The 27,430-nt window shown below is 39.5% G+C and overlaps 1 protein-coding gene across 1 annotated transcript; it reads right to left on the bottom strand.

Moving 5' to 3' along the window:
* Positions 1-205: 205 nt before the first annotated feature.
* On the bottom strand, positions 206-6,772 carry LOC110795559 (kinesin-like protein KIN-5D). Its single transcript, XM_022000576.2, has 23 exons — positions 6,566-6,772; positions 6,009-6,243; positions 5,772-5,901; positions 5,452-5,607; positions 4,864-5,340; positions 4,618-4,715; positions 4,371-4,527; positions 4,188-4,257; positions 3,974-4,050; positions 3,837-3,890; positions 3,652-3,732; positions 3,434-3,545; positions 3,182-3,268; positions 2,928-3,103; positions 2,697-2,858; positions 2,517-2,624; positions 2,248-2,406; positions 2,086-2,169; positions 1,699-1,904; positions 1,519-1,620; positions 1,309-1,418; positions 1,071-1,222; positions 206-605 (listed from the first exon to the last, which is right to left on the bottom strand). The coding sequence occupies exons 2-23, from the start codon at positions 6,173-6,175 to the stop codon at positions 381-383; spliced, it is 3,150 nt and encodes a 1,049-aa protein (XP_021856268.1). The 5' UTR covers positions 6,176-6,243; positions 6,566-6,772; the 3' UTR covers positions 206-380.
* Positions 6,773-27,430: the final 20,658 nt, after the last annotated feature.

The following is a 27,430-nucleotide window of genomic DNA, read 5'->3' as shown; positions in this document are numbered from 1 at the left end:
GTTCCGAGCTTTCAGACATCAGTAAAGTTAGCAATTCGAGTAAGCGGGTGTGGGTGAAGTTGAGATTAGTTAGGTCCTGCTTTAAAGAACAATGAATGAGTAGGACTCTGTAAATGCAACATTTGCCCTCAAGGAATAAGTAAACAAGTACCGAGATACATTGGTAGAGCTCCTACATTACCAGTAAGCATAGAGGGTACAATGATTCCTGAAAATTTTACTCTTTCTGCAGAATGTTCCCGGATTACACACGTTGAGATTCATCCAACAATCAATGAACGAATAAAGAAATGGAAGTTACATGGTTCATATACATACTGTACATGGTTGCTGCATAGTGCTGCTATATATGCATCTAATAACCAAAATGCCAACTCACTCTAGTTAATAGCAGTGAGAGGAAGCCTGGGGTCTCTTACAGACTGAGCGCCCTCAAGTTGTCCAAAAATATGTTTCACATCACCATTTGCTTGCTTCCCAGACTTTTGGTCCCAAAACGACTTCAACAACTCATCAAAAGCAGGTGTCCGTAGTTCTTCTATTGATGTCACACTTGGTAGGTTGATTGATCGTTTCTTTGGAGTAGAGCAAGTTGGCTCATCCACCTGTTCGAATGAGAAAGATTAGAAGAAAAAAATCAAAAGTTTTCCTGGTATTAACACAGTTCCTATCATCTAATGACATGTTCAGACAATTAGAAAAGTAATTCTTAGACAAAAAAACGTCCTCATAAGTCATAGCAAATGAGTCTAAATTTAAGATCCGTGGGACCGAAAGAAACGCACTCTGGAGATGGAAAATCAGACAGAGGCAGATGGTGGCTACTAAAATGGAACCCACCCTCTAACATGAGTAAACATTTCCTGGGTGATTAGAGTTTTCTGAAAATGTTTTTCAGGTGAGGTCATGCTTTCCTCAACTTTAGCTCTGAGAATTAGGCCTCTATTGAAAAGTAGCTAAGATTAGGTATGGTATTTCCCTTGAATAGTTGGATGGAAAATCTCCCCGTCTGAAACTATAACAAGTGCCAACATCTATCCTGTAATGTGAAGACTATTTTAGCTTCTTACCTTGTATTCAGTTAAAAGGCATTTTCCTGCACTGTCGGTGATTTCGACGATTTTATGGTGATGACCACTTTTTAGTTCTCGTACATCTTCACAACAAGGAGTAATGATAGAGTCAAGATTTCCACGTGCTTCATGATCCAGTTGCAAAGAATCTGCAGTTTCCCCCACCAGCTATTAGGATAAAAAAGAGCAAGGACAGATATGATCAACATTGAAGTTCACAAAATTCGACACTCACGGTCAACAGAAGCAAGGAGACCCTTGTTGGTGACATCTACATCCTCTAAAGTAGATGACGCAGAAGAAGAAAACTTTGTCCGGAGCCTTTGATTAGCTTCCATTCCTCCCCTAATAAATTAAAGATTGAATTGCAAATGTTTGCATGAATCAGTTAGTAAGTACACCCATTAAACCCGCTTTACTGATCAATCAAAAGTGAGCCACTTACTTGACAATTTTGTCAATAGAAGAAATATTGTTCTTTGAAAGGCTTAGCAACGACTGTTGCGCATCCTTCCACTGTTGTGCTCCCATCTTTGCCTTGTCCAAACTGTGGGTTTGTTAAATACATGATTAGCTTAGAAAAAAGATAGCCAAAAAGCTAGTCATAAAGTAAGTATCAGCATACCAGCTATGCAGGACTCCTTCCAGGTCTTTCTTTCCATTCTCTACAGCAGAAGTATCCTCAAGGTACTGGGACTCAGTTTTGTCCACATAGACTGTCCAGTTGTCCTTGACAGCTGCCGTATCTTCTCGCATAGTTGACATTTCTTGCTGAAGTTGAGAAGTCCTGGAGGCCGCACTATCCCTAAGGCCAGTAACAGCTGCTTGAACCTGCAACAAGAAGTCACACATGTTTAAGGTCAAAAGATAACCAAACTGGAAATAAAAGAAAGGTATTAGTGGTACAGAGTTGAATTCATCAAGATTCCTTGGTGTGGTATGGGTGAAAGTGAGGCAAAGGAACAATGAAGAAAGTGATTCAACAAAGGAGAAGAAAAAAGTAGAAACAAACCAGTTCCTTTTTCCTAGCATTTGAAGTCGCAAGCAGTTCTGCCACTTTTTCCAATAATTGCCTTTCCTCCTTTGCAGCACACTCCTGCAAATGCAACAAAATCATATTAGAGCCAAGAATGTGGGAGATGCAAATTACTGTCAAAAACACAAATAAAATCACCTCGAATTTTCTTTCCAAATCAGATAACTTCTGCTCATTTACAGTTTGTGATTCTTCCACAATACAAGTCAATTTTGATGCATGTGCATCTAAGGTGTTGAAAAAGTTCAGAGTAACTTTAGAAATTGAACGAGCAGTGTCCACAGTTCTTGAATGTGCCTATAATGGTTACACAAAACAAACAGATAACTAGTTAAGCATATTGATGATTTTCCAAGAACACTCTGAATTTACGTACAACCAATAATTACTGTATAAGTAAAACGGACCTCGCGCTGCTTCTGAGCATATGTTATTATCTTCTCTTCCTGATCATTCAGACCTCTTTGAAGCCCATTCAACAATGCATCAGCCTCATGAGCAAATTGATTGAAATGCTGTCATGAAACTTTTATCAGTGAAAATTCGAAGAATTTACTAGGAATCTCACAAAATTTAACACATCTTACCTCTTCAGTGGCTGATGAGTGCTTAAATACTTCTGAGTTCAAGGCTCCAAATGTCAACTCTGAGTTTCCTTCAAGTTCTCCGGCAAAATCATCCAATGCTTTGATGCCGGAGCCATACATGGTTTTCACCTTTACAAGCCGTTGCCTTAATTCTTCAGCAGCCTACATACAAGCACAATAAATAAGCATGGCATTTCAGTTATCAGGGAAAAGGTATTAACTGGATGTTACCTCTGATTTTGTTGATACAAAAGATTGCATATCATCCTCCATATCTTTCAATTGCTGCTCTTGCTGGGTAACAGAAGCATCAACAGTTTTATGCAGGGCTTGAAGCTGCTGTGTCAACTGAGACTGGAACTTCTGAACAAGAGTTCTATTTCCATCCTCAATCCTATCCTTCCTCTCTGCAACCCAGACCGAGGATAAGCAACTATTACACCAAAAATACTGATTAAATCATGTATAGTTTTTGGATAACCAACCAATTTTTGCATATAAGCTAGAGATATCTGATGCAGCACTCTCCAATTCTGTACGTAGGTCAATTGCCCGGTCAACTAGGGCTTTCTCTGAAATAATAGTTTCACTCTTTATGTCAATATTCATCAATACTAAACCCAATGTATCAGAAATTTAATTAACTATTTTTAGAAACTACCAGTAGGCAAACAACAGAAATTCAAGTCCACCTTCTCAAGGCACAATTAATGAGGGAAATTTTTAACTTTGCGCACCTGATCTCAGTAGATTAGTTATTATGAACTCCTTTTCTTTGATTGTTGCATTTGCTTGCCTATGCTTCTCTTCAAGATCAGAGAATGCATGCTCAGTTTCCTCAAGCTTTTTCTGGTGGATATGTCGGTTTTGTGTGTTAACAGAAGACAGAGTAAAACAACAAGGATAGGAATTGATGATCAATTATGTACACTAGCAGTAAGTTTCGGGACTATACCTGTGTCATTTCAAGTTTACTGCTCAACTCAGCAGATGACTGTTGTTGAGAATTATAGAGTTCCTGAAGTTCCACTAGTTGCTAAACAACAACAGAAAGGCAGCTAGTAACCATCATGAAGTTGAGGCCATAAATGATTTGCATGTCACTACATAATGCTTCATAAATTAATTGAGCATATATACCTTGTCCTTGGTCTCCATATCTAGCTCCATTTTCTCCACTTTTTCTGTCAATGCCTGGATAATATGCATCACAGAATGGTTAGCAAAAAGCTACAAACTTTCAAGTGACACAGATCAACTGAGGGTGGAAGATATACCTTCTTTTCTGCTTCGTCTAGAAGATAACGATCACGTGGTATATAAATTCCATTCTTCTCTCTTGCCGCATACACCTCTGGTTAAAGAATATCCCATTTACGTTCAAGTTAATACCTAAATTATGGTAAAATCCTCATTTTGGAATATAGGTGGTACAGGAATCTGCAATAATAGGAAAAAAAAATCATGATAATACAGAGAAAGAATAGAGACCTTGCTTGAGCCGTTCAATCTCGTAGTACAGATCTTTCATCAATGCAGTCTTCATCATCTTTTGATTCACCTGAGAAAGTAATCAAATAGCAGTTTCTAAGAATTTGCCTCCGATAACCAATACATGTAGCACCAACAACAAATAAGCAGGACTCAGCAAACAGAAGGCATTAGATCACCAACCTCTGGCTTGTTCTTGATATTCTTTGCTCGGTATGCATAGTCCAAAGTGCTAAGGGTCTCCTCCAGACAAGGAACTGATGGAGCTATTGTTGCAATTATACATGTCTTTGTTTTCCCTCCCAAGGAGTCTCTCAATAGTCTTGTTAATTTGCTATCTCTGATAACCCAAGAAACTCTCTTATTAAGTAGAAGACAACTATAGAGAAAAAGGCCAAGGGATTAGTGAAGAGGGCACCCCAATTCATACCTAAATGGAACATGACCAGAGTGTTCAACTAGAGCATTAATGCATCGACCAAGTGTAAGTAAGCTTTTGTTAATCTCTCCAGCTTCCCGTGCACGGCCCTGTCCAACACATTCCCACACAACTGTTACCATACTGTTAATGCCTAAACAAGAAATTTTCAAAATTATAATTTTCATCTGAATGTTCTCCATCATAGTCACGGTTGCATACAATATGAACAAAAAGAAAACAAGTAGCATGCAATACCTCCCTAGCACCAGAACGTGATATATTCTCCGAACCAGCAAGGTCAACAAGATTAAGCTTTCCACATTTGATCATCTCCTCACCCTCCGGAGTAAACTCTTTGATGTGAATTGTAATAGAAAATATAGAGTGTGAGCGACTACTTTGTTTGTTAAGTAGCGTTTCTGCTGTACGCCTCTTGGCTGAACCCTTTTCCAAAATTTTGTAAATTTCGTCTGCAGTAGTCACTATCTCCTCCTCCAAGCCTCGGACAAACACGCCTCCTTTACCGTCTTCCATAAGTGCCAACGGCTTCTTGGACTTGTCATCATTGAACTTTGAACATTCCTCAGGGGCTAGAAGATCAGTTAGATCCTCATTATACAGCTCCAAAAAGGAAACTTTCATGTTATACTCAGCTTGTTGGTCTTCCAATATGTCAAAAATCCGGCGAACTGACCGCGGAATGACCCCTGCATCACTTGGGAATTCCCCATTCTGCAGAAATCCAAACAACCATCATCAGCTATACAAACAACTACTATCACAGATAGACTACATTTCAGAATCCACCAATGCACAAAACTGTAAAAAGGCAAAGCTGGTAACCTTTTTTCTAGCTCCTCCCTCCATAGTATATGTCTTCCCGGTACCCGTCTGACCATAGGCAAAGATAGTGCAATTATATCCCTCTAACACTTCATAAACAATAGGAGATACAGCATGATCAAACAAGTCCTTTTGTTTTGACGTCGGACCGAAAACCTGTAATCCAATCCACCAGCGTTGTTATCTTTGCTTCACATATTCACAGAAATGGATTGTTTCTCACATTACAAAATGCATATGCAAAAGCGCAAAAGAAACAACTTAACAAATGAGTAAACTAGAATCAGTTCCAAAAATATGAAAATGGAAAAATTCAGTACCTTGTCAAAGGTAAATGTCCTATCAATCTGCTTATTTGCTATTACTTGAGCAGCAGAAACCTCTCTTCTGATCTCATTGCAAGTAATTACCACTGGTGTCTGAAGTCTCTTTTCATCCTCATTCAAAGGCCTGAAAAATCATCAAAAAAACCCCTAAAAATCAGTTCCACCAACAAAATGTATGTTCTTCCATCTAAACTCCACAAAAGGAAACTAATTCACTCAAATATATCTCACCTGCATCTCAAAATAACCTGAACATTCACACCTTTCTCTCTATCATTTTTACTTGTATTCGTTGTATCCGGCCGCAGATCTCTCGTCGACTTATCCATCGACTTCGGCGTACGCGCCGGAGATACAGTGTTAATTTCTCCTCTCCTTCTGCTTTCCTGCCTCTCCATCACCAAAATGTACTCCAGCAAAATCTCAAATACAATTCCTTGTATTATATATCACCAACAATTTCACACTGAATTCAATAAAAAAAGAAATTGATCAATAATCAGAAAACCCTAACCAGTTCAATCGATCCACATTATAGAACTTTTCCCCAAGAAATCAAAATTCAAGCGACAGATGCATTTAACAGCTACAGAAAAAGCAATCATCAATAGAAAAGAACAACAAAAAATAATAACTAAAATTAGAATTAATTCTAGGAAAAATTCAACAGTGACATTGCAACTAGATCGAATATGACTAAATCTTCTCCGATCAATATGGCAAAAGTTCATTAAAAAAATAATTAAGAGAGAAAATAAAGTAGAGAGAGAAAGTGAGGAGAGAGAAACCTTGAACAATAAAAAATGGCCGGCAAAATTGAGAAGCTTGGAAAAATTGAAGAAGAAGATTTCAAAATGAAGGAAGAATGTGACTGCGTGGGACTGTGTTATTAACAGAGAAGATGGTGAGTTGGTGATTTCTTCTTTTTTTTTCACTTTTTGTATTTTCTAGAGAGAGGAAGGTTTGTTAAAAAGTGAGGCGTGATATAGACGCCGTTACTAGGAAGGGGATTGTCGTTAAGGAAATAAATAAGGAGAGTGAGTAAGGGGAGATATAACGGCGTTAGGATTACGTGGTCCGTTTGAATTTTTGGCTTTGTGACCGTTATAAAAATCAGTATGTGTCGTTTTTGAAATTTTTTGAAAGGTGAAAAGGGACAAAAAGAAAATATTTTAATCAAGTTTTGAATTAACAAGCACTTGTATTAATTTAATTCTACTCCGTATTTATTAGTAATTTTCTTACATTTAATAATGAAAATAATGTTTTCCTCCATTAATAATTTAATATGTGAATAACATTTCCCTATAATAAAATATTTGACTCGTAGTGGTGCACTCAAATTGACTTCCCACTAACTATTTGTAAAATATTTGACTTTGTTAGTATTTGATTTATAATAATAATAATAATAATAATAATAATAATAATAATTATTGTGAATAACATAATAAGTCGTAGAAGTCGACATTAAATAAATAAAGTTGTAAGTAGTACTCTACTGCTCTGTATAACAAATTTAAACCTAAAATGAATATTTTTTGGCTAGCGCCCTCTAGTCTACATTTTCCTAATTAATTTCTAGAACCTATTATTCTAACGGAAGTTCAACTTTAGGATTCGTAATTAGAAACCACTCCGGTGCACTCAAATTGGCAGGTATAAAGTTTATTGGCTATTACTCGGGGCATCTTGCTTTGGTGTTTGAAGGCATTAAAGGGGTCTCTTTGTTGGTGTTAAACAACTCGTAGTGGAGGGGATAATCTCGCGTCAACAATACAAAAAACTGTCAATGAAATGTTCCATGGGAAATTCATAAAATCATCGCGGATGTCGAGAGAAATTTCTCTTTTATTTCGATATAATTTCTTCCGCCATTGCTGGCGGGAGACAAATCAAGGGTCGATTTCATGCATGGCTAACTATAGCCATAAGCCCATAACTACCCTTCATGTTTTGTCAGTTCACATCTTATAATAATTTGTTGTCTTCCATTATTCAAAAAAATGGATTAGATTGGATTTTGTTAAGGGCTAACCTAACTTTATTGCCTCATCATAAAAAGTTGAATAGATTTATTTTGACTTTAAAAGTACAAAAACTATACTTCATTTTTTGTGTAAAATGTTCCATTCGGATTTTTAAAAAAAAATAATGGTTAAAACATACGAAGTACTTTGTATTTTGAAGGAGAATGGTTCACAAATTACAAAATATTTGACAAATTGATAGAATGATATTTGAATCTTGAAGACTTGATTTATTATAGCATTAAGCATCACGTATTTATAGTACAATATAGATGAATCCTACTTGAACTAGTCGCTTAGGTAGTCTAGAATACTAGATTATCTAAAGAATACGCATAAGGCAGTACTGTAATCCAATTCTAATTGAGATATGTTTCCTAACACCCCCCCCCCCCAAGTTGGAGCATGGTGAGGATTAAGAATGCCCAACTTGGACAACAAGTAATCAAATTGTTTCTTCCCTAGTGCTTGTCCGCCAATTGTGATGTTGTATCGACATATGACGGTGCAATAATTCCTTCTGTGACTGCATCTCGCACAAAATGGCAGTCAATCTCTATATGTTTGGTGCGTTCATAAAACACCGGGTTTTTTGCAATATGTAAAGCAGATTGACTATCACAAAATAAGGGAATAGCCTTAGGATGTTGAACCCAAAGGCTTAATAACAACCCCTTCAACCACTTCAGTTCGCATGTAAGGGATGCCATAGAGCGATATTCTGCTTCCGCCGATGAGCGAGAAACGGTGTGTTGCTTCTTTGTCTTCCATGAAATAGGAGAATGGCCTAAAAACACAAGCCAACTAGATAAGGATCGGCGTGTGATTGGGCAAGCAGCCCAATCTGAATCACACCAACCCTGCAGAGTTAGATCAATGTCGGCATGTAGAAGAATGCCTTGACCTGGAGTACCTTTCAGATAACGAACCACGCGTAACGCATCATCCCAATGTGCGACTCGGGGTTCCTGCAAAAATTGCGATAAAACATGGACAGAATATGCAAGATCGGGGTGGGTTACCGCCAAATATACTAGGCGCCCTACGAGGCGGAGATAGGCATCAGGATCTTTGAGAATCAGACCATTTGCAAGGTTTAGACGATGAATTTGTTCTATTGGGAAACCACAAGGCTTGGCGCCTGACATCCCTGCTTCAGTGATAATATCCAGAGTATACTTGCGTTGGCATAAGAACAAACCAGAAGCACTGCGGGCTACCTCAATGCCAAGAAAATACTTCAAAGAGCCCAAATATTTCATTTTGAAGAAGTCACTCAAATATGAATTGAAGATGTGATTGCAGCGGAATCGTTCCCAGAAATAATATGATCATCAACATAAACCAACACATTCAATTGCACAGTGCCTTTAGTGAATGTAAATAAAGATTAGTCGGAATAGGACTGGAGGAAGCCAAATGTTTTAAGAGCATGAAGTAACTTTTCAAACCAACATCTAAGTGCTTGGATCCGTACAAAGATTTGCGTAGGCGACATACCAACTTTGGGTTAGAGCACTCAAACCCGGGGGGTAATTTCATGTAAAATTCTTCTTCTAGATCACCATGGAGGAAAGCATTGTGAACATCCATTTGATGGAGTTCCCAATTTTTGGATGCAGCTATAGCAAGAAAAAGCACGAACAGTAGTCATTTTAGCAACTGGAGCAAATGTTTCATTATAATCAATACCTTCTTTTTGATGATTTCCCAGAGCAACCAATCTGGACTTCAGACGTTCTACATCACCGCTTGAGAAAAATTTGGTTCTATAGACCCATTGATTGCCCAAAGCACGCTTCCCTGGAGGAAGTTCCTCTAAAGTCCATGTCCCATTATCTTCCAAGGCTTGTATTTCTTCCTGCATGGATTTCTTCCATCCATCATCCTGCATTGCCTCACTGAAAGATTTTGGATCTTTCCCAGAAATAATAGATGCCAAAAACTTACGATAATTCATAGAGAAATTGTTGCAATTAATATAGTGTGATATAGGATAAGGAGTACCTGAGGAGTGTTGTGGAAGTGAGAAAGATGGAGATGGACTTGCAGAAATAACTGTATGAGTAACATAGTCTTGTAGCCAAGAAGGGGGATTTTTGTCCCTTAAACCACGGCCCAAGCCTGAAGTTTGGGCTTCATCAACCAACTTAGTAGGGGAAGTAGGCGGCAGATCTGGGCTATGAGCCGCGTGTTCACTGCTGCAGTTAAGTGGGTCTGTTTGTGAGAGAAGAGGAGATGGTCTATTGTGGGTCAGATCAGCAATATGGGGTGTAGAGTGAGGGTGAGCTGTAGGAGTAGGCTCGCGGACCGCTGCAGGTGGGCCTGCTGTAGCGGTCTGCAAGGGTGATGGTGATGGATTTTGAATGCAAGGCACATGGGCAGAATCTTCTTTTTCTATTATGGGCTCATTTAAATGTGTGACCTCATAAGGTGTTGTGGGGATTGGGGATATTGGATTGGGCTCAGAAGAAGACAAACTTATGTCTTCCACAATGGGCTCAATAATAGGCAATGTAGTGGCAACATCATTTAATGGTGCAGCATGATTATGTAAAGCAAAATCCACGTCAATTTCGTCCTCCCTAATTAATGGGACGGTGGATTGTGGGTCAATGTTTACATCTTCTGGATCAACAATTGGAAATATATCCTCAAAAATTTTTACATCCCGCGCGAGACACAAAAAATTCCTTCTTGTCAAGATCAAAAAACCGTCTAACCCTTTTTACCGAATGGATACCCCAAGAAAACACACTTTCGACTCCTACTTTCAAATTCATCTCCCTTTGTTTTTTGATTGTGAGCAAAACATAAGCATCCAAATGTATGAATAGCGTCATAGGAGGGTGGGGAGTCAAATAAAATTTCAAATGGGGTTTTATTATTTAATAAAGGGGACGGAGTGCGGTTGATTAAATGTGCGGAAGCTAGGACACATTCTGCCCAAAAATAGATAGGTAATTTTGCTTGAAATCGCAAGGCTCGAGCAACATTTAAAATATGTTTATGTTTTTATTCAACCCGCCCATTTTGTTGTGGGGTATCAACACAGGAGGAGAAAAATAAAATCTCGACCGCCGAAAAATAATCACGTAAACAATTAAATTCCGTCCCGTTATCGCTTTGCACAATTTTAATTTTTTGGGAAAATTGTCTAACCATGGCAATGAAATTCATAAAAATTTAATACCTTTGTTTTAGTATCTAATAAATAAACCCACACAACTCGAGAAAAAGCATCAACTATAGTTAAAAAATAACGAGCTCCGCAAGAGGAAGGGTGTCTATATGAGCCCCATAAATCACAATGAATCTTTTCAAAAATACGACTTGCTTTATTATTACTAATAGGAAATGTGTCTCTAGGATGCTTAGCGCGAAAACAAACTTTACATGCTTTATTTAAACTACCTTTGAGGTTAAGAATTGGAGGAAGCAACTTTACTACTTTTTCTGAAGGGTGCCCCATCCTTTTGTGCCATAATTCTAAATTTGATGCGTCTCCATTAACCGAAATATGTTGCACCGAGTCAGCTTCTCCGAAGTAGGAAAGTCCATCTCGTCTAACTCCCGTTCAGCTGTCCCGTTTGGTCTTGTATAGCACACAAAGAAGAATAAAATTTGACATCACTCTGTCAATTATCAGTTAATTGGGAAACAGAAAGTAAGTTGCAACTGAATTGAGGAACATAAAGCACGTTTTTTAGAATTATTTTTTCAGATAGCCGGACCGAGCCTGCTTGTGTTGCATTTTCTGTTTTGCCGTTAGGAAGAGAGACGGGAAAATATAAATATTTGAAATATCAAACAACCAAGACTAGCGCCTGTAACGTGATGTGATGCTCCTGTATCAACAATCCACAAATTAGTATTAAACGTACCATTCAAACGGTTATCCAGAATTTTTGCGGTACCAAGTAGGCCTACTATAGCCATCCATTTTTCCGCGGTAAAGAGTTGGGACTGGCCCATAGAGTTGTTGTCCGCTGGAATCCCAATGCTAGAGGTGTGATCTGACTGGGCAACGTTGGCGCGGGCAGGCCCACGTCCAGAACCCCTTCCACGTCCTCTATAAGAATTTCTCCCCCTTGCTGGACCTTCTGTTTTGGGTTGATCAGGATAGCCCACCACTTTATAACATGTGTCACTTGAGTGGCCTGGCTTATTGCAATGAATACAAGGGTGAAGGGCCCAACAAGAAGAGACCTCGTGGTTGTAGACACCTACCTTTGTCCCCATTCCCGAAAGGGAAGGTTCGATGATGAGAACATAAATCTCCATTTGGAAATGCATCTCCTATAAAATAACGAATCTCAATCACCCTTTCATTTCAGCCAAAACTGCTATTTATAGAAACCTGCTAAAAATAGTAACTGTCGTAAGAAGTAGTTGTTAAAAGTGGCAAAGTCATAAAAGATAGAAATCTGTCAGAATTAGGTGTTGCACTCCAACATAAGTCCTAAAAGAGATAGAATTGGCAAAAGGAATTCTATTCCTGCTATAATTCGAAAATAAGAGTTACGTATTAATTAAATTCCTAACGAACCTAGAGTTCGTAACGGGCCCAGACGCATTCCGTCATAAGTTGATACGCACTAAGAAACTCGGATAAGTCTCAAAAGCTACGTGATTAAGAGTCCAAATCTGACAAAAGGCTCCGCCTAGATCCTATTTGTTAGGTTATGATACATATGACAATTCATAAATCATGCGGAAAAACCATAAACCCAGGAAAGCATATTATTTACACATAATCATTTAGCATAGATTAGATGCATACTCTTTGTTGCGTGCCTTCCCTAGCTGCGCCCGAACCGAACAAGAACAAGTCTTTAGGACTCCAAGTGTCGTCCCTCCGTAGATAGTCCACAGCACGTCCGGATCCGCCTTAAGATTGACTAACTAGAATCGCCCTTAAGGTACTATTATTTTCGGCACTTTATAGGCAAATGTGTGACTGAATTTTTCTCTCAAAAACTCACTTTGAATACTTTGAAACTTGTGTTATAAATTGTGAGCCCTAGCCTCATATTTATAGCGGTATGGAAAGGGAATCGAAATCCTATTCAGATACAAATTAATTAAACCTAGAATCCTATAAGAACTCTAATTTAATTAATTTATCAAATAGAATTAGGAATTTAATCATTAACCGAACTCTGCATGTTTTAGGAAACGTGCACGAACACAAACACTTGCACACACACGCACGGCAGCCACGATGGGCCCCATGCGTGCGCGCGAGCAGCAGCCCACTCAGCGCCCGCGCGCGCTGCGCGCTGCGCGTGCTGTGCGCGCTGTGCGCGCTGCGCGCTGCGCGCAGCCTGCTGGGCCTGGCCTTGCGCTGGGCCTGGCGTGGCTGTTTGTGCGGCGCGCTTGGCTTGCTGGGCGATGGCCTGGCTTCGTGCTGGGCCTCGTCCGGCAGGCCTCGTCCGATGCTTATTCGTACGATGCGCTTCCGATTAATTTTTCCGATTCCGGAATTCATTTCCGATACGAACAATATTTAATATTTCCGATTCCGGAATTAATTTCCGTTTCGAACAAATATTTAATATTTCTGTTTCCGGAATTATTTTCCGATTCCGGTAATATTTCCGATTCTGACAATATTTCCGTTTCCGGCAATATTTCCGATTCTGGCAATATTTCCATTTCCGATAATATTTTCCGACACGTACCATGTTTCCGTTTCCGGCAACATCTACGACTTGGATAATATTTATATTTCCGATACGATCCATATTTCCGTTTCCGGCAATATCATCGTTTCCGGAGTATTCATTCCTTGCCTGTGACGATCTTAGCTCCCACTGAAACCAAGATCCGTCGGTTCCGAATATTCATAGATGGAGTATTTAATGCTATTAAATACTTGATCCGTTTACGTACTATTTGTGTGACCCTACGGGTTCAGTCAAGAGTAAGCTGTGGATTAATATCATTAATTCCACTTGAACTAAAGCGGCCTCTAGCTAGGCATTCAGCTCACTTGATCTCACTGAATTATTAACTTGTTAATTAATACTGAACCGCATTTATTAGACTTAACATAGAATGCATACTTGGACCAAGGGCATTATTTCCTTCAGTCTCCCACTTGTCCTTAGGGACAAGTGTGCATTTCCTAATTCCTTTGTCACTCGATGCTTGCTCTTGAACATAAGGTAAGAGTTGTCATCCTTATTATGTCCAGAGGTGTTCCTCGGTTTCAGAGTTCAACTGATCAAATAAACAGATAATCATAGCCTATGATTCATCCGAGCACGGCCATGCATTTCACAGTTTCTAGCTCTCCGAGTGGCCTTGTACAACTTTTAAGCATCTCATCCCGATTTATGGGAGGACAATCCCAATCTTGCGATCTTGAGATTAGACTTCGTTTGATAGGTGATTACCTGAGCGTTGCCTTTATAGCCTCCTTTTACGGTGCGACGGTTGGTCAACGTCAAAGCAACCAGTTCTCAAACAAGTAATCTCAAATCACTCAGGTATTGAGGATTTAGTGTCTAATAATTTAATGAAATTTACTTATGACAGACTTTCATCTCTTACAGTAAAGTTTCATAGGTCTCGTCCGATACTAGTCTTCCCAAAGTAAGTATCTATGCAAATGATTATGACATTGCCATGTCCACATAGTTCAAGAAACAGAACTACTAGTCATCTTGCATTCTAGTCGTCTAACGTTTTCTATGCGTCCAATTTTATAGAAAACTCCGATTAGGGACCATTTTCAACCTTTGACATTCAAGTTCACTTGATAGACATTTCTTAGTCACAGGACTGGTCCTGACAGTCTATCTTGAATATATCGTCAAATTGAAGGGACTCATCATTTAATAAACCACAAATTAAATGGAAAAATGAATTCTTTTCATTTATTGTGAATGATTAACCAATAATTTTTTACAAAGATTTAAACTCTAAAACTTTAAAACATTAAACAGAGACATCAAAGCCATTCTCCAATATGCTTGATTCCCATAGCTGCAGTGTGCGAGTTGTGCTTCGCCTGCGGCAGAGGTTTAGTTAATGGATCTGATATGTTGTCATCAGTTCCAATTTTGCTTATCTCGACTTCTTTTCTTTCAACGAACTCTCGTAGAAGGTGAAATCTACGAAGTACATGCTTGACTCTCTGGTGGTGTCTAGGCTCTTTTGCCTGTGCAATAGCTCCGTTATTATCACAATACAGGGCTATTGGTCCTTTAATGGAGGGGACTACACCAAGTTCTCCTATGAACTTCCTTAGCCATATAGCTTCCTTTGCTGCTTCATGTGCAGCAATGTACTCCGCTTCAGTTGTAGAACCCGCAATGGTGCTTTGCTTAGCACTTTTCCAGCTTACTGCTCCTCCGTTGAGGCAGAAGACAAACCCAGACTGTGATCTGAAATCATCTTTGTCGGTTTGGAAACTTGCGTCCGTATAGCCTTTAACAATTAATTCATCATCTCCACCATAGACCAGGAAGTCATCTTTGTGCCTTTTCAGGTACTTCAGAATGTTCTTGGCAGCAGTCCAATGCGCCTCTCCTGGGTCTGACTGGTATCTGCTCGTAGCACTGAGTGCGTACGCAACATCCGGGCGTGTACATATCATAGCATACATTATTGAACCAATCAATGATGCATATGGAATCCCATTCATTCGTCTACGCTCATCAAGTGTTTTTGGGCACTGAGTCTTGCTTAGAGTCATTCCATGAGACATGGGTAGGTAGCCTCGCTTGGAGTCCGCCATCTTGAACCTATCAAGCACCTTATTGATATAAGTGCTTTGACTAAGTCCAATCATCTTTTTAGATCTATCTCTGTAAATCTTGATGCCCAATATGTACTGTGCTTCTCCTAGATCCTTCATCGAAAAACATTTCCCAAGCCAAATCTTGACAGAGTTCAACATAGGAATGTCATTTCCGATAAGCAATATGTCGTCGACATATAATACTAGGAAAGCAATTTTGCTCCCACTGACCTTCTTGTATACACAAGATTCGTCCGCGTTCTTGATGAAACCAAAGTCACTGACTGCTTCATCAAAACGTATATTCCAGCTCCTGGATGCCTGCTTCAATCCGTAGATTGACTTCTTTAGCTTGCATACCTTTTTAGCATTCTTTGGATCCTCAAAACCTTCAGGCTGTGTCATAAACACAGTTTCTGTTAAAACGCCGTTTAAGAAAGCAGTTTTGACATCCATCTGCCATATTTCGTAATCGTAATATGCAGCGATTGCTAACATTATTCGAATAGACTTTAGCATTGCAACTGGTGAAAAGGTTTCATCGTAATCCACACCGTGGACTTGCCTGTAACCTTTTGCAACCAATCTAGCTTTGAAAACTTCAAGTTTCCCATCCTTGTCCTTTTTCAGTTTGAAAACCCATTTGCTTCCAATGGCTTGGTAGCCATCTGGCAAATCGACCAAATCCCATACTTGGTTTTCAGACATGGAGTCTAATTCAGATTGCATGGCTTCTTGCCATTGCTTGGAGCTAGGGCTCGTCATAGCTTGCTTGTAAGTCGCAGGTTCATCACTTTCAAGTAATAGAACGTCATAGCTCTCGTTCGTCAAAATACCTAAGTACCTTTCCGGTTGAGATCTATATCTTTGCGATCTACGCGGGGTAACATTTCTAGATTGACCATGATTCTCACCAGATTCTTCTAAAGATCTCTGAGTTTCATCCTGAATGTCATCTTGAGCATTCTCTAGAGTTTGTTGTTCGACTCGAATTTCTTCGAGGTCTACTTTTCTCCCACTTGTCATTTTGGAAATGTGATCCTTCTCCAAAAAGACACCATCTCGAGCAACAAACACTTTGTTCTCAGATGTATTGTAGAAGTAATACCCCTTTGTTTCCTTTGGATAGCCCACAAGGATACATTTGTCAGATTTTGGATGAAGTTTGTCTGAAATTAATCGTTTGACGTATACTTCACATCCCCAAATCTTAAGAAAAGACACATTTGGAGGCTTTCCAAACCATAATTCGTATGGAGTCTTTTCGACAGCTTTAGACGGAGCTCTATTTATAGTGAGTGCAGCTGTATTTAGTGCATGTCCCCAAAATTCTAATGGAAGTTCGGCCTGACCCATCATTGACCTGACCATGTCTAGCAAGGTTCTGTTCCTCCGTTCTGACACACCGTTCCATTGTGGTGTTCCAGGAGGAGTCAATTCTGATAGAATTCCACATTCTTTCAGATGGTCATCAAATTCATAGCTCAGATATTCACCGCCTCTATCAGACCGCAGTGCCTTAATCTTCTTGCCTAATTGATTCTCTACTTCACTCTGAAATTCCTTGAATTTGTCAAAGGATTCAGACTTATGCTTCATTAGGTAGACATAACCATACCTACTGAAGTCATCAGTGAAAGTGATAAAGTAGCTGAAACCACCTCTAGCATTTGTACTCATTGGTCCACATACATCTGTATGGATTAAACCCAATAGTTCATTTGCTCTTTCTCCAACTTTAGAGAAAGGTTGCTTCGTCATTTTGCCAAGTAAACATGATTCGCATTTACCATAATCCTCTAAGTCAAATGGTTCTAGAATTCCTTCTCTTTGAAGTCTTTCTAAGCGTTTCAAGTTTATATGGCCTAATCGACAATGCCACAGATAGGTGAGATCTGAATCATCCTTTTTGGCCTTTTTGGTATTTATGTTATATACTTGTTTGTCGTGATCTAATAAATAAAGTCCATTGACTAATCTAGCAGATCCATAAAACATCTCTTTAAAATAAAACGAACAACTATTGTCTTTTATTATAAAGGAAAATCCCTTAGCATCTAAGCAAGAAACTGAAATGATGTTTTTAGTAAGACTTGGAACATGGAAACATTCTTCCAGTTCCAAAACTAGCCCGGAGGGCAACGACAAATAGTAAGTTCCTACAGCTAATGCAGCAATCCGTGCTCCATTTCCCACTCGTAGGTCGACTTCACCCTTGCTTAACTTTCTACTTCTTCTTAGTCCCTGTGGATTGGAACATAAGTGTGAGCCACAACCTGTATCTAATACCCAAGAAGTTGAATTAGCAAGTATACAGTCTATAACGAAAATACCTGAAGATGGAACGACTGTTCCGTTCTTCTGATCTTCCTTTAGCTTCAAGCAATCTCTCTTCCAATGCCCCTTCTTCTTGCAGTAGAAGCATTCGGACTCAGAAGTGGGTTGACTGACCTTTCTCTTTGCAGATTTGGCGCCAGTTTGCTTAGTTGGGCTGGCTTTGTTGCCACCTTTCTTAGCATTCCTCTTCTTTCCAGATTTCTTGAACTTGCCCCCACGCACCATAAGCACATCCTGCTTATCACTTTTGAGCGTCTTTTCAGCGGTCTTCAGCATACCGTGAAGCTCAGTGAGCGTTTTGTCCAGACTATTCATACTGTAGTTCAGTTTGAACTGATCATACCCGCTATGAAGAGAATGGAGGATGGTGTCTATAGCCATTTCCTGAGAAAATTGCTGATCCAGCCGACTCATATTCTCAATGAGTCCAATCATTTTGAGAACATGTGGACTTACGGGCTCGCCTTTCTTAAGCTTGGTCTCAAGAATTTACCTATGAGTCTCGAATCTTTCGACTCGAGCCAGATCTTGGAACATGTTCTTCAACTCACTGATGATTGTGAAAGCATCTGAGTTGATGAACGTTTTCTGCAGATCCGCACTCATGGTGGCGAGCATTAGACATTTCACATCCTTGTTGGCATCAATCCAACGATTGAGGGCTGCCTGAGTGACCCCGTCGCCTGCAGCTTCGGTCATCGCCTCATCTAGGACATACTCCTTTTCTTCCTGCATAAGAACTATTTGCAAGTTCCTTTGCCAGTCAAGGAAGTTTTTCCCGTTCAACTTCTCCTTTTCGAGAATTGATCGAATGTTGAATGAATTGTTGTTTGCCATATTAAAAACTACAATTGAAAAGAATAAACAAATAAATAACCATTCACAGTTTCTCTTAATAAACTTAAATTCTAGCATACATGCATAATTCAATGTTTATTAAGCATTTTATTCAAATAATGTGTTCCGGCAGGTGTGAATAAAATGATTCCAAGATCCTAAAATCATTGAAGAACTAAGCACAGTTTGTCGACTTAATCCTAGAACATCTTAGGTAAGCAAAAGCCTTTTGCCAATAGTCTAGAAACTATTCTTGGTTGATAGGTACGTCTAAGAACTTATTAGGTAAACCTATCGAATTTGCCACGACATAAAAGGACTCCTTACTTATATCGTTGAGTTTCACCAAAACTAACATGTACTCACAATTATTTGTGTACCTTGCCCCTTTAGGACCAATAAGTAACACCTCGCTGAGCGAAAACTATTACTAGATTGATGTAAAGGATATCCAAGCAAGTGTATATTTTGGCATGGCACCTTTTAACTCAATTTTTAAGTTTGGAACTTAAGGCTCTTACTATGTTGGTTAGATTTTAAGTGAACTAAAATCCTTAATCATGCAACATAATCAAGCTTTTGATCTCATGCATTTTAAGACATATTTAAAACAATAAATAACTTAAAACATGCATAAGATATTTGTGATCTAGTATGGCCCGACTTCATCTTGAAGCTTTGACTTCAAAGTCCGTCTTGAAAATCTCCGTGGGAGGCACCATTTTCTTCAAATAGGATAAGCTATAACTAATTACAACTATTTGATGGTTCGCAGACCATATTTGAATTGAAAAATAACTTTGGTACTTTAGACCAATTACATTCAAATTAATGGTACGCAGACCATATTTTCTATCCTATTTGGGCCATACTAGTCACTTCATAACCTGCAAAACAGTACATATACAATATATACCATTCACCCATTCATTATCATGAATGGCCCACATAGCTGGTTAGTAAAACACATTATGCATCACGTAAACATTTGCAGCAATTAATCAAGGGCACCAATAATCTACCAATTATTCAGTCCTTATTAATTCTAATCAAGTTGTTTTAACCTTAAGGATTTGTAGACCTAATCAAGAGTTTATGACTAAAAAGCGCTCCCACTTAAACCAATAAATTCATATGCTTTACCAATTTTAAACATAAAAATGTATTTCTAGTCTAACCGGAAACATACAAATTTAATTAAAATTTAAAGCTCATATAAATTTATAGTTGAATCCAAAAAGTTTAATTTAATTTCAGTCGCATTTAAATTAATTCATGATTTTAATTTTAGTAAAATAATTAGAATAAATAACATTTATTATAATTATAATATTCAAAATTAAAATCCAAGAAAATAATTTAAATTATTAATTTTAAAATTAATTAAAATTACGTGAACTGAAATTTTCAAATTAAACATTCAAAACGATCTAATCGTAACGCAAACACCCTACGCGTAGCACGCCCATGGGCCGCACGCACACAGCCATCGCTGGCCATGCGCGCGCAGCCCATGCGCTCGTCGCATAGCTACTGCATCCCTATCGCAAGCCTCCGCACGCATTGGTGCTCGCTTCGCGCGCCAGCGCTCATCGCACGCGGGCTATCGCTCGCAGTGCGCGCGCGACATCACTCGCTGGGCGCGCGACATCGCTCGCTGGGCGCGCGAGCCATCGCTCGCTGGGCGCGCGACATCGCTCGCTGGGCGCGCGAGCCATCGCTCGCTGGGCGCGCGACATCGCTCGCTGGGCGGGCGACATCGCTCGCTGTGCGCGCGAGCAATGCTAGGCGCAGCGCTCGTGGCACGCGAGCTTGCGCTCGCTGCGCGCGAGGCTGCGCGCTCTTGTGCGAGGCAGCGCGCGTTGTGGCGCAGCTCGCTTGCTGCCCACACGCGACTGCCTTGGCTCGCCCTACGCCCATGCCCATTCGTCCATTGGTCGTGGCACACGACACAAGGCAGGGCTGCTGCCTTGTGCTCGTGCACTACGCCCTTGCTCATTGCATTCGTGCCGCACGGGCGACGAGCTCCCTTGCTCGTCGTCGCATGCCCGCATTATACAACACCCCTTAAGGGTAACACGAAGCGTCCATTGCTTCGTGCGTGCAAGTTATATGAACGAATCGCATAAAAATTTAAAATTTATATTTAAAATTAATGACAAATTAATAAATAATATTAATTTCATAATTTTAGGGCGAAAAAATCGAAAATTTATTATCCAATTGATTTCCGATTGTTATGGATTCAAGTCTAGGTCATAAAAATTTAAAATTTATCGTAAATTTACAATTTTTATGGTGGTTTTTAATCATAGGTTTCTAATTAAATTACAATTAATTATGAAAATCAAATTAATTCTAAATTATTCTAATTTTCAACAAATTAATCATAATTAATAATTAGATTGCATAATTAACAAGACTAGGCATTCAAACTTGTTAAACATATGCAGTAGGTCAATCAAAAATTCAAGATTTATCAACAAGAATCGCAAATATTTAATTTAACATCTTAAATTTACGAAATTTTGCATTCGAAAAACTAAAACCTTCGAAAAGTCATAGTTAGGCTTCGAATTTGAGAATTCTGGGTTCAGCAGAAAATTACTATTTTTGTCAAAATTTTAGAATGCCTTTTACATGCGGAATTGACACAAAAATCACTTAATTCGGATAATAAACGCAATTTGCAATTAATTAACAATTACGAAAATTAATCACCCCTTTTAATTCTTGCAAATTTGTAATATTCAACCATGTTCATGCAATTTAGATTATGAAAATAATAAGGGGCTCGTGATACCACTGTTAGGTTATGATACATATGACAATTCATAAATCATGCGGAAAAACCATAAACCCAGGAAAGCATATTATTTACACATAATCATTTAGCATAGATTAGATGCATACTCTTTGTTGCGTGCCTTCCCTAGCTGCGCCCGAACCGAACAAGAACAAGTCTTTAGGACTCCAAGTGTCGTCCCTCCGTAGATAGTCCACAGCACGTCCGGATCCGCCTTAAGATTGACTAACTAGAATCGCCCTTAAGGTACTATTATTTTCGGCACTTTATAGGCAAATGTGTGACTGAATTTTTCTCTCAAAAACTCACTTTGAATACTTTGAAACTTGTGTTATAAATTGTGAGCCCTAGCCTCATATTTATAGCGGTATGGAAAGGGAATCGAAATCCTATTCAGATACAAATTAATTAAACCTAGAATCCTATAAGAACTCTAATTTAATTAATTTATCAAATAGAATTAGGAATTTAATCATTAACCGAACTCTGCATGTTTTAGGAAACGTGCACGAACACAAACACTTGCACACACACGCACGGCAGCCACGATGGGCCCCATGCGTGCGCGCGAGCAGCAGCCCACTCAGCGCCCGCGCGCGCTGCGCGCAGCCTGCTGGGCCTGGCCTTGCGCTGGGCCTGGCGTGGCTGTTTGTGCGGCGCGCTTGGCTTGCTGGGCGATGGCCTGGCTTCGTGCTGGGCCTCGTCCGGCAGGCCTCGTCCGATGCTTATTCGTACGATGCGCTTCCGATTAATTTTTCCGATTCCGGAATTCATTTCCGATACGAACAATATTTAATATTTCCGATTCCGGAATTAATTTCCGTTTCGAACAAATATTTAATATTTCCGTTTCCGGAATTATTTTCCGATTCCGGTAATATTTCCGATTCTGACAATATTTCCGTTTCCGGCAATATTTCCGATTCTGGCAATATTTCCATTTCCGATAATATTTTCCGACACGTACCATGTTTCCGTTTCCGGCAACATCTACGACTTGGATAATATTTATATTTCCGATACGATCCATATTTCCGTTTCCGGCAATATCATCGTTTCCGGAGTATTCATTCCTTGCCTGTGACGATCTTAGCTCCCACTGAAACCAAGATCCGTCGGTTCCGAATATTCATAGATGGAGTATTTAATGCTATTAAATACTTGATCCGTTTACGTACTATTTGTGTGACCCTACGGGTTCAGTCAAGAGTAAGCTGTGGATTAATATCATTAATTCCACTTGAACTGAAGCGGCCTCTAGCTAGGCATTCAGCTCACTTGATCTCACTGAATTATTAACTTGTTAATTAATACTGAACCGCATTTATTAGACTTAACATAGAATGCATACTTGGACCAAGGGCATTATTTCCTTCACTATTTTCAACGCCTGGGTCTGGGCGCCGAAATCTTTGGCGCCCAGCCCTGGGCGCTGAAAATACCTGGGGACGTGTCGTCTCCGAATTCTTTTTAGATTCGGATTCTAAAGATATATCTTTCCACAAACTCTTTCCCTATAAATACAGCCTCAAAACCGACGTGAACAGCACACAATTCATAATCTGAGTATTGACTCCAACCCTAAGCCTAAGCCTCACGCTGCGAAATTGATCCCGCGTTCTGTCGCAATCGACCCAAAAGTCGAACAGAACGTATCCTGTCCCTTGTAGCTGATGAATTAAGCCTAAATACTGGAATACTGCTCAGAAACTCGAGATTCGTTAAATAAAAGGAGAAATAGCAAAGCGAAGTGGTTAGTTTTCTGAGAACCGTAACGCACCTCTCAAGGGTGCGTTGTAATGTGTCCCTCATATGATTTAATCGCTTTCATGACCCTTTTATAAAATTGTCAAACTATTAACTTGATTGATCTATCACGCCTAATAAGATAATACCCTGGACAATTGAATTATCATGCTAGGTACCTTAAATCAATCTAAATAAGATAATCACGATCGATTTAGTATTATGTGTTGCATATTGCTAAAATCAACTCAGAATAGTTTAATAGTTTAACGCATGTCCCTTCAATTATTTATGCTGAGCTAGTAAGGATAACCTGCCTCTGGAGTTATCGATGAGCACTCCTCTCGGTAGTTACAGTCCCCCGAACTCTCAATCTCTGCCCTGCGGGTGTACGTTGAGCGATCCCCACACCAGGGATCACAAGGGAACCTATGGCCGTCGTGGTCGAACATAATTGCACTCCCTTTATGTCACGATAACCGAGTTTTGTCAGTTTTTCTCATTGTCGTTAAAAACTGAATGACGACTCCTATATTACTAGTCGATTGGGTGTAAACTCACAGGAAATCTAACTACACTTGATCTGACGACGTCACGCCCACGAGGGACGAGGTCATGCATTAGCCTCGTGCTTTTTCGACCCCCTCACAGTGGCGACTCCACTGGGGAACGTTAATGAAATACTCGTGCTCGTAGGTAATCAAAAACGCCGAAGGGTGAAACAATCCTACTCCGCGTTTATTTCCTTATCAAGTCGGGACGACCTGAAAATCAGCATATTAATGTGAACGGACAGAACCGCATAACGAATCTCGGCTCCCTTGGCATGTTTCATCTCGGGAGTTGGGACTAAGGATACCCATCGCCAACCGGGGGGTGCATACGCTTCGAATGTTGTCCACTCGGCACTTTTCGCTAGTAGTACACCCGTCCCAAACCCAATCGCTCGCCCACTAAGGTCCCTTTCATTGGTGCATGCCCCCTTGGCTTACATCATGATTGGCCTCTTGGGACGAAATTCGTCTGTTGAATGCACTACCTCGACCGGGGCATGTGTTGGATCTACGATAGAAGCGGTACCAAGCCGGCGCAAATATTACCCATAGAAGCCTATCATAAACTACGTGACATGTTATTTTTGCTTCATGTTGTAATGTTAGTTATGTGTAGCGAATTACATGATTATGTTGTGATTGTGTGTGACAAATAACGCTAGAAAACCAACGACCCTAAAAATTGCCCAAACATTCATAAACACCAATTGGCCAAAGAGTTATACCTAAATACGTGTCCCGCAGTCCCGGGCGATCGCCACAAAAAATAAGCGACACCCAGGATGGCCTGTAACGGATCCCACGATGCTGCATAACGCGCAAATGACGTTATTGGGCAAACACGCAAAATTAAGTCGTATGTACGAAAAAAAATATAGACGAACAGAATACGAGTACCAGTCAGGGACGCATTTTCAGCGCCTCTGGCTGGGCGCCAATTATTTCAACGCCCCTGCTGGGCGCTGAAGTTGCTGCTTGGCCTTTGGCCAGGCACCGCAGCCTCGGTGCCCGCGCACAAAATATACGTAGCAATAAAAAATTCGTAACAAATTTGCTACGAGGACGTATGAAAAAGGCACTCGATTCTAAGAACGACTTATAAAATAAACAACTCCTTGTGTCGTCATTAGGCCTCCTATGACGACAATGTTCGGCACCAACACCGAGCTTGCTAATTAAAATGACCTTGAATGTCACATGGGAAAAGTATTCCAAAAAATGATGTTCGAATAAAGTCTTCAAAGAAAAATAATGTTCGAATAAAAAATAAATAAATCCGAGTCTAGACTAGGCTATGCCAAAGTACAATCTAAATCCTAAGCCTTAGTTGTCTTATACATAGAATCGGTCCTAATGCTTGGTGTCGTTCTGCAAGTTAAAAGGTTAAACCATATTGAGTCTCCCTTCCTAACATTTAAATCAATAAGCACCCATATGTAATTGTCATCCCTTGCTAAGAATCTACGGCCTCAATACTCTCTCTCACCAATAAAAAGAATATATTATGTAATTCAAGTATTTGCAAAATGGAAACAGTCACATTCTGAAAATCATCCCTCCGTAGTCGCACAACCCCCAAAGTGAGCCTAAGGTGTCAATTGAAGGAAATAATGCCCTTGGTCCAAGTATGCATTCTATGTTAAGTCTAATAAATGCGGTTCAGTATTAATTAACAAGTTAATAATTCAGTGAGATCAAGTGAGCTGAATGCCTAGCTAGAGGCCGCTTCAGTTCAAGTGGAATTAATGATATTAATCCACAGCTTACTCTTGACTGAACCCGTAGGGTCACACAAATAGTACGTAAACGGATCAAGTATTTAATGGCATTAAATACTCCATCTATGGATATTCGGAATCGACGGATCTTGGTTTCAGTGGGAGCTAAGATCGTCACAGGCAAGAAATGAATACTCCGGAAACGATGATATTGCCGGAAACGGAAATATGGATCGTATCGGAAATATAAATATTATCCAAGTCCTGTTACCGGAAACGGAAACATGGTACGTATCGGAAAATATTATCGGAAATGGAAATATTGCCGGAATCGGAAATATTGCCGGAAACAGAAATATTGTCAGAAACGGAAATATTATCGGAATCGGAAAATAATTCTGGGAACGGAAATATTAAATATTTGTTCGAAACGGAAATTAATTCCGGAATCGGAAATATTAAATGTTGTTCGTATCGGAAATGAATTCCGGAATCGAGAATTTAATCGGAAGCGTATCGTACGAATTAGCATCGGACGAGGCCCGCTAGACGAAGGCCCAGCACGAAGCCAGGCCATCGCCCAACGAGCCGCACGCAACGCACGCCTCGACCAGGCCCAGCGCAAGGCCAGGCCCAGCCAAGGGCGCGCGCGCGCACGCAGCACCGCACATGGGCTGTGGGCTTGTCGTGGGCCGCAAGGCCTGCGCGGGTGCACGGCTTGTGCGATGCGTATGCAGGAAATCCTAATTCTATTGGGATTCGTGCGAAGATTAAAATCCTAATCTTATTAGAATTGCTTTGTTATTTAGAGTCCTAATAAAGTTCTAATTAACAAATCCACATCCTAGTAGGATTACAATTCCTTTTCCATACCTCTATAAATAAGGGCCTAGGGGTCATTGTTTATACATAAGTTTTCAAGTATTCAAAACTAGGATTTTTAAGCAGAAAAATCAGCCATAACTCTTGCCCATTTAGCCGAAAATAATAGTACCTTAAGGGCGATTCTAGTTGGTCAATCTTAAGGCGGATCCGGACGTGCTGTGGACTATCTACGGAGGGACGACACTTGGAGTCCTAAAGACTTGTTCTTGCTCGGTTCGGGCGCAGCTAGGGAGGGCACGCAACAAAGAGTATGCATCTAAATTATGCTATATGATTATGTGTAAATAATATGTATTCATGGCTTAATGGTTTTTTCCGCATGATTTATGTAATATCATATGTATCATAACCTAACAGTGGTATCACGATCCTCTTATTATTTTCATAATCTAAATTGCATGAACATGGTTAAATATTACAAATTTGCAAGAATTAAAAGGGGTGATTAATTTTCGTAATTGTTAATTAATTGCAAATTGCGTTTATTTAATTATACGTACGCAGTTTTTCGGCAGTTTCTTCGTTACTCATCCAAATCGAGTGATTTTTGTGTCAATTCCGCATGTAAAAGGCATTCTAAAATTTTGACAAAAATAGTACTTTTCTGCCGAACCCAGAATTCTCAAATTCGAAGCCTAACTATGACTTTTTGAAGGTTTTAGTTTTTCGAATGCAAAATTTCGTAAATTTAAGATGTTAAATTAAATATTTGCGATTCTTGTTGATAAATCTTGAATTTTTGATTGACCTACTGTATATGTTTAACAAGTTTGAATGCCTAGCCTTGTTAATTATGCAATCTAATTTGTAATTATGATTAATTTGTTGAAAATTAGAATAATTTAGAATTAATTTGATTTTCATAATTAATTATAATTTAATTAGAAACCTATGATTAAAAACCACCATAAAAAAAATTGTAAATTTATGTTAAATTTTAATTTTTTATGACCTAGGCTTGAATCCATGATAATCGGAAATCAATTGAAT

The sequence above is a fragment of the Spinacia oleracea genome, chromosome 6 (genome assembly GCF_020520425.1).
Source record: "Spinacia oleracea cultivar Varoflay chromosome 6, BTI_SOV_V1, whole genome shotgun sequence".
Taxonomy (NCBI): domain Eukaryota; kingdom Viridiplantae; phylum Streptophyta; class Magnoliopsida; order Caryophyllales; family Amaranthaceae; genus Spinacia; species Spinacia oleracea.
This window is presented reverse-complemented; position numbering and strand designations above follow the sequence as displayed.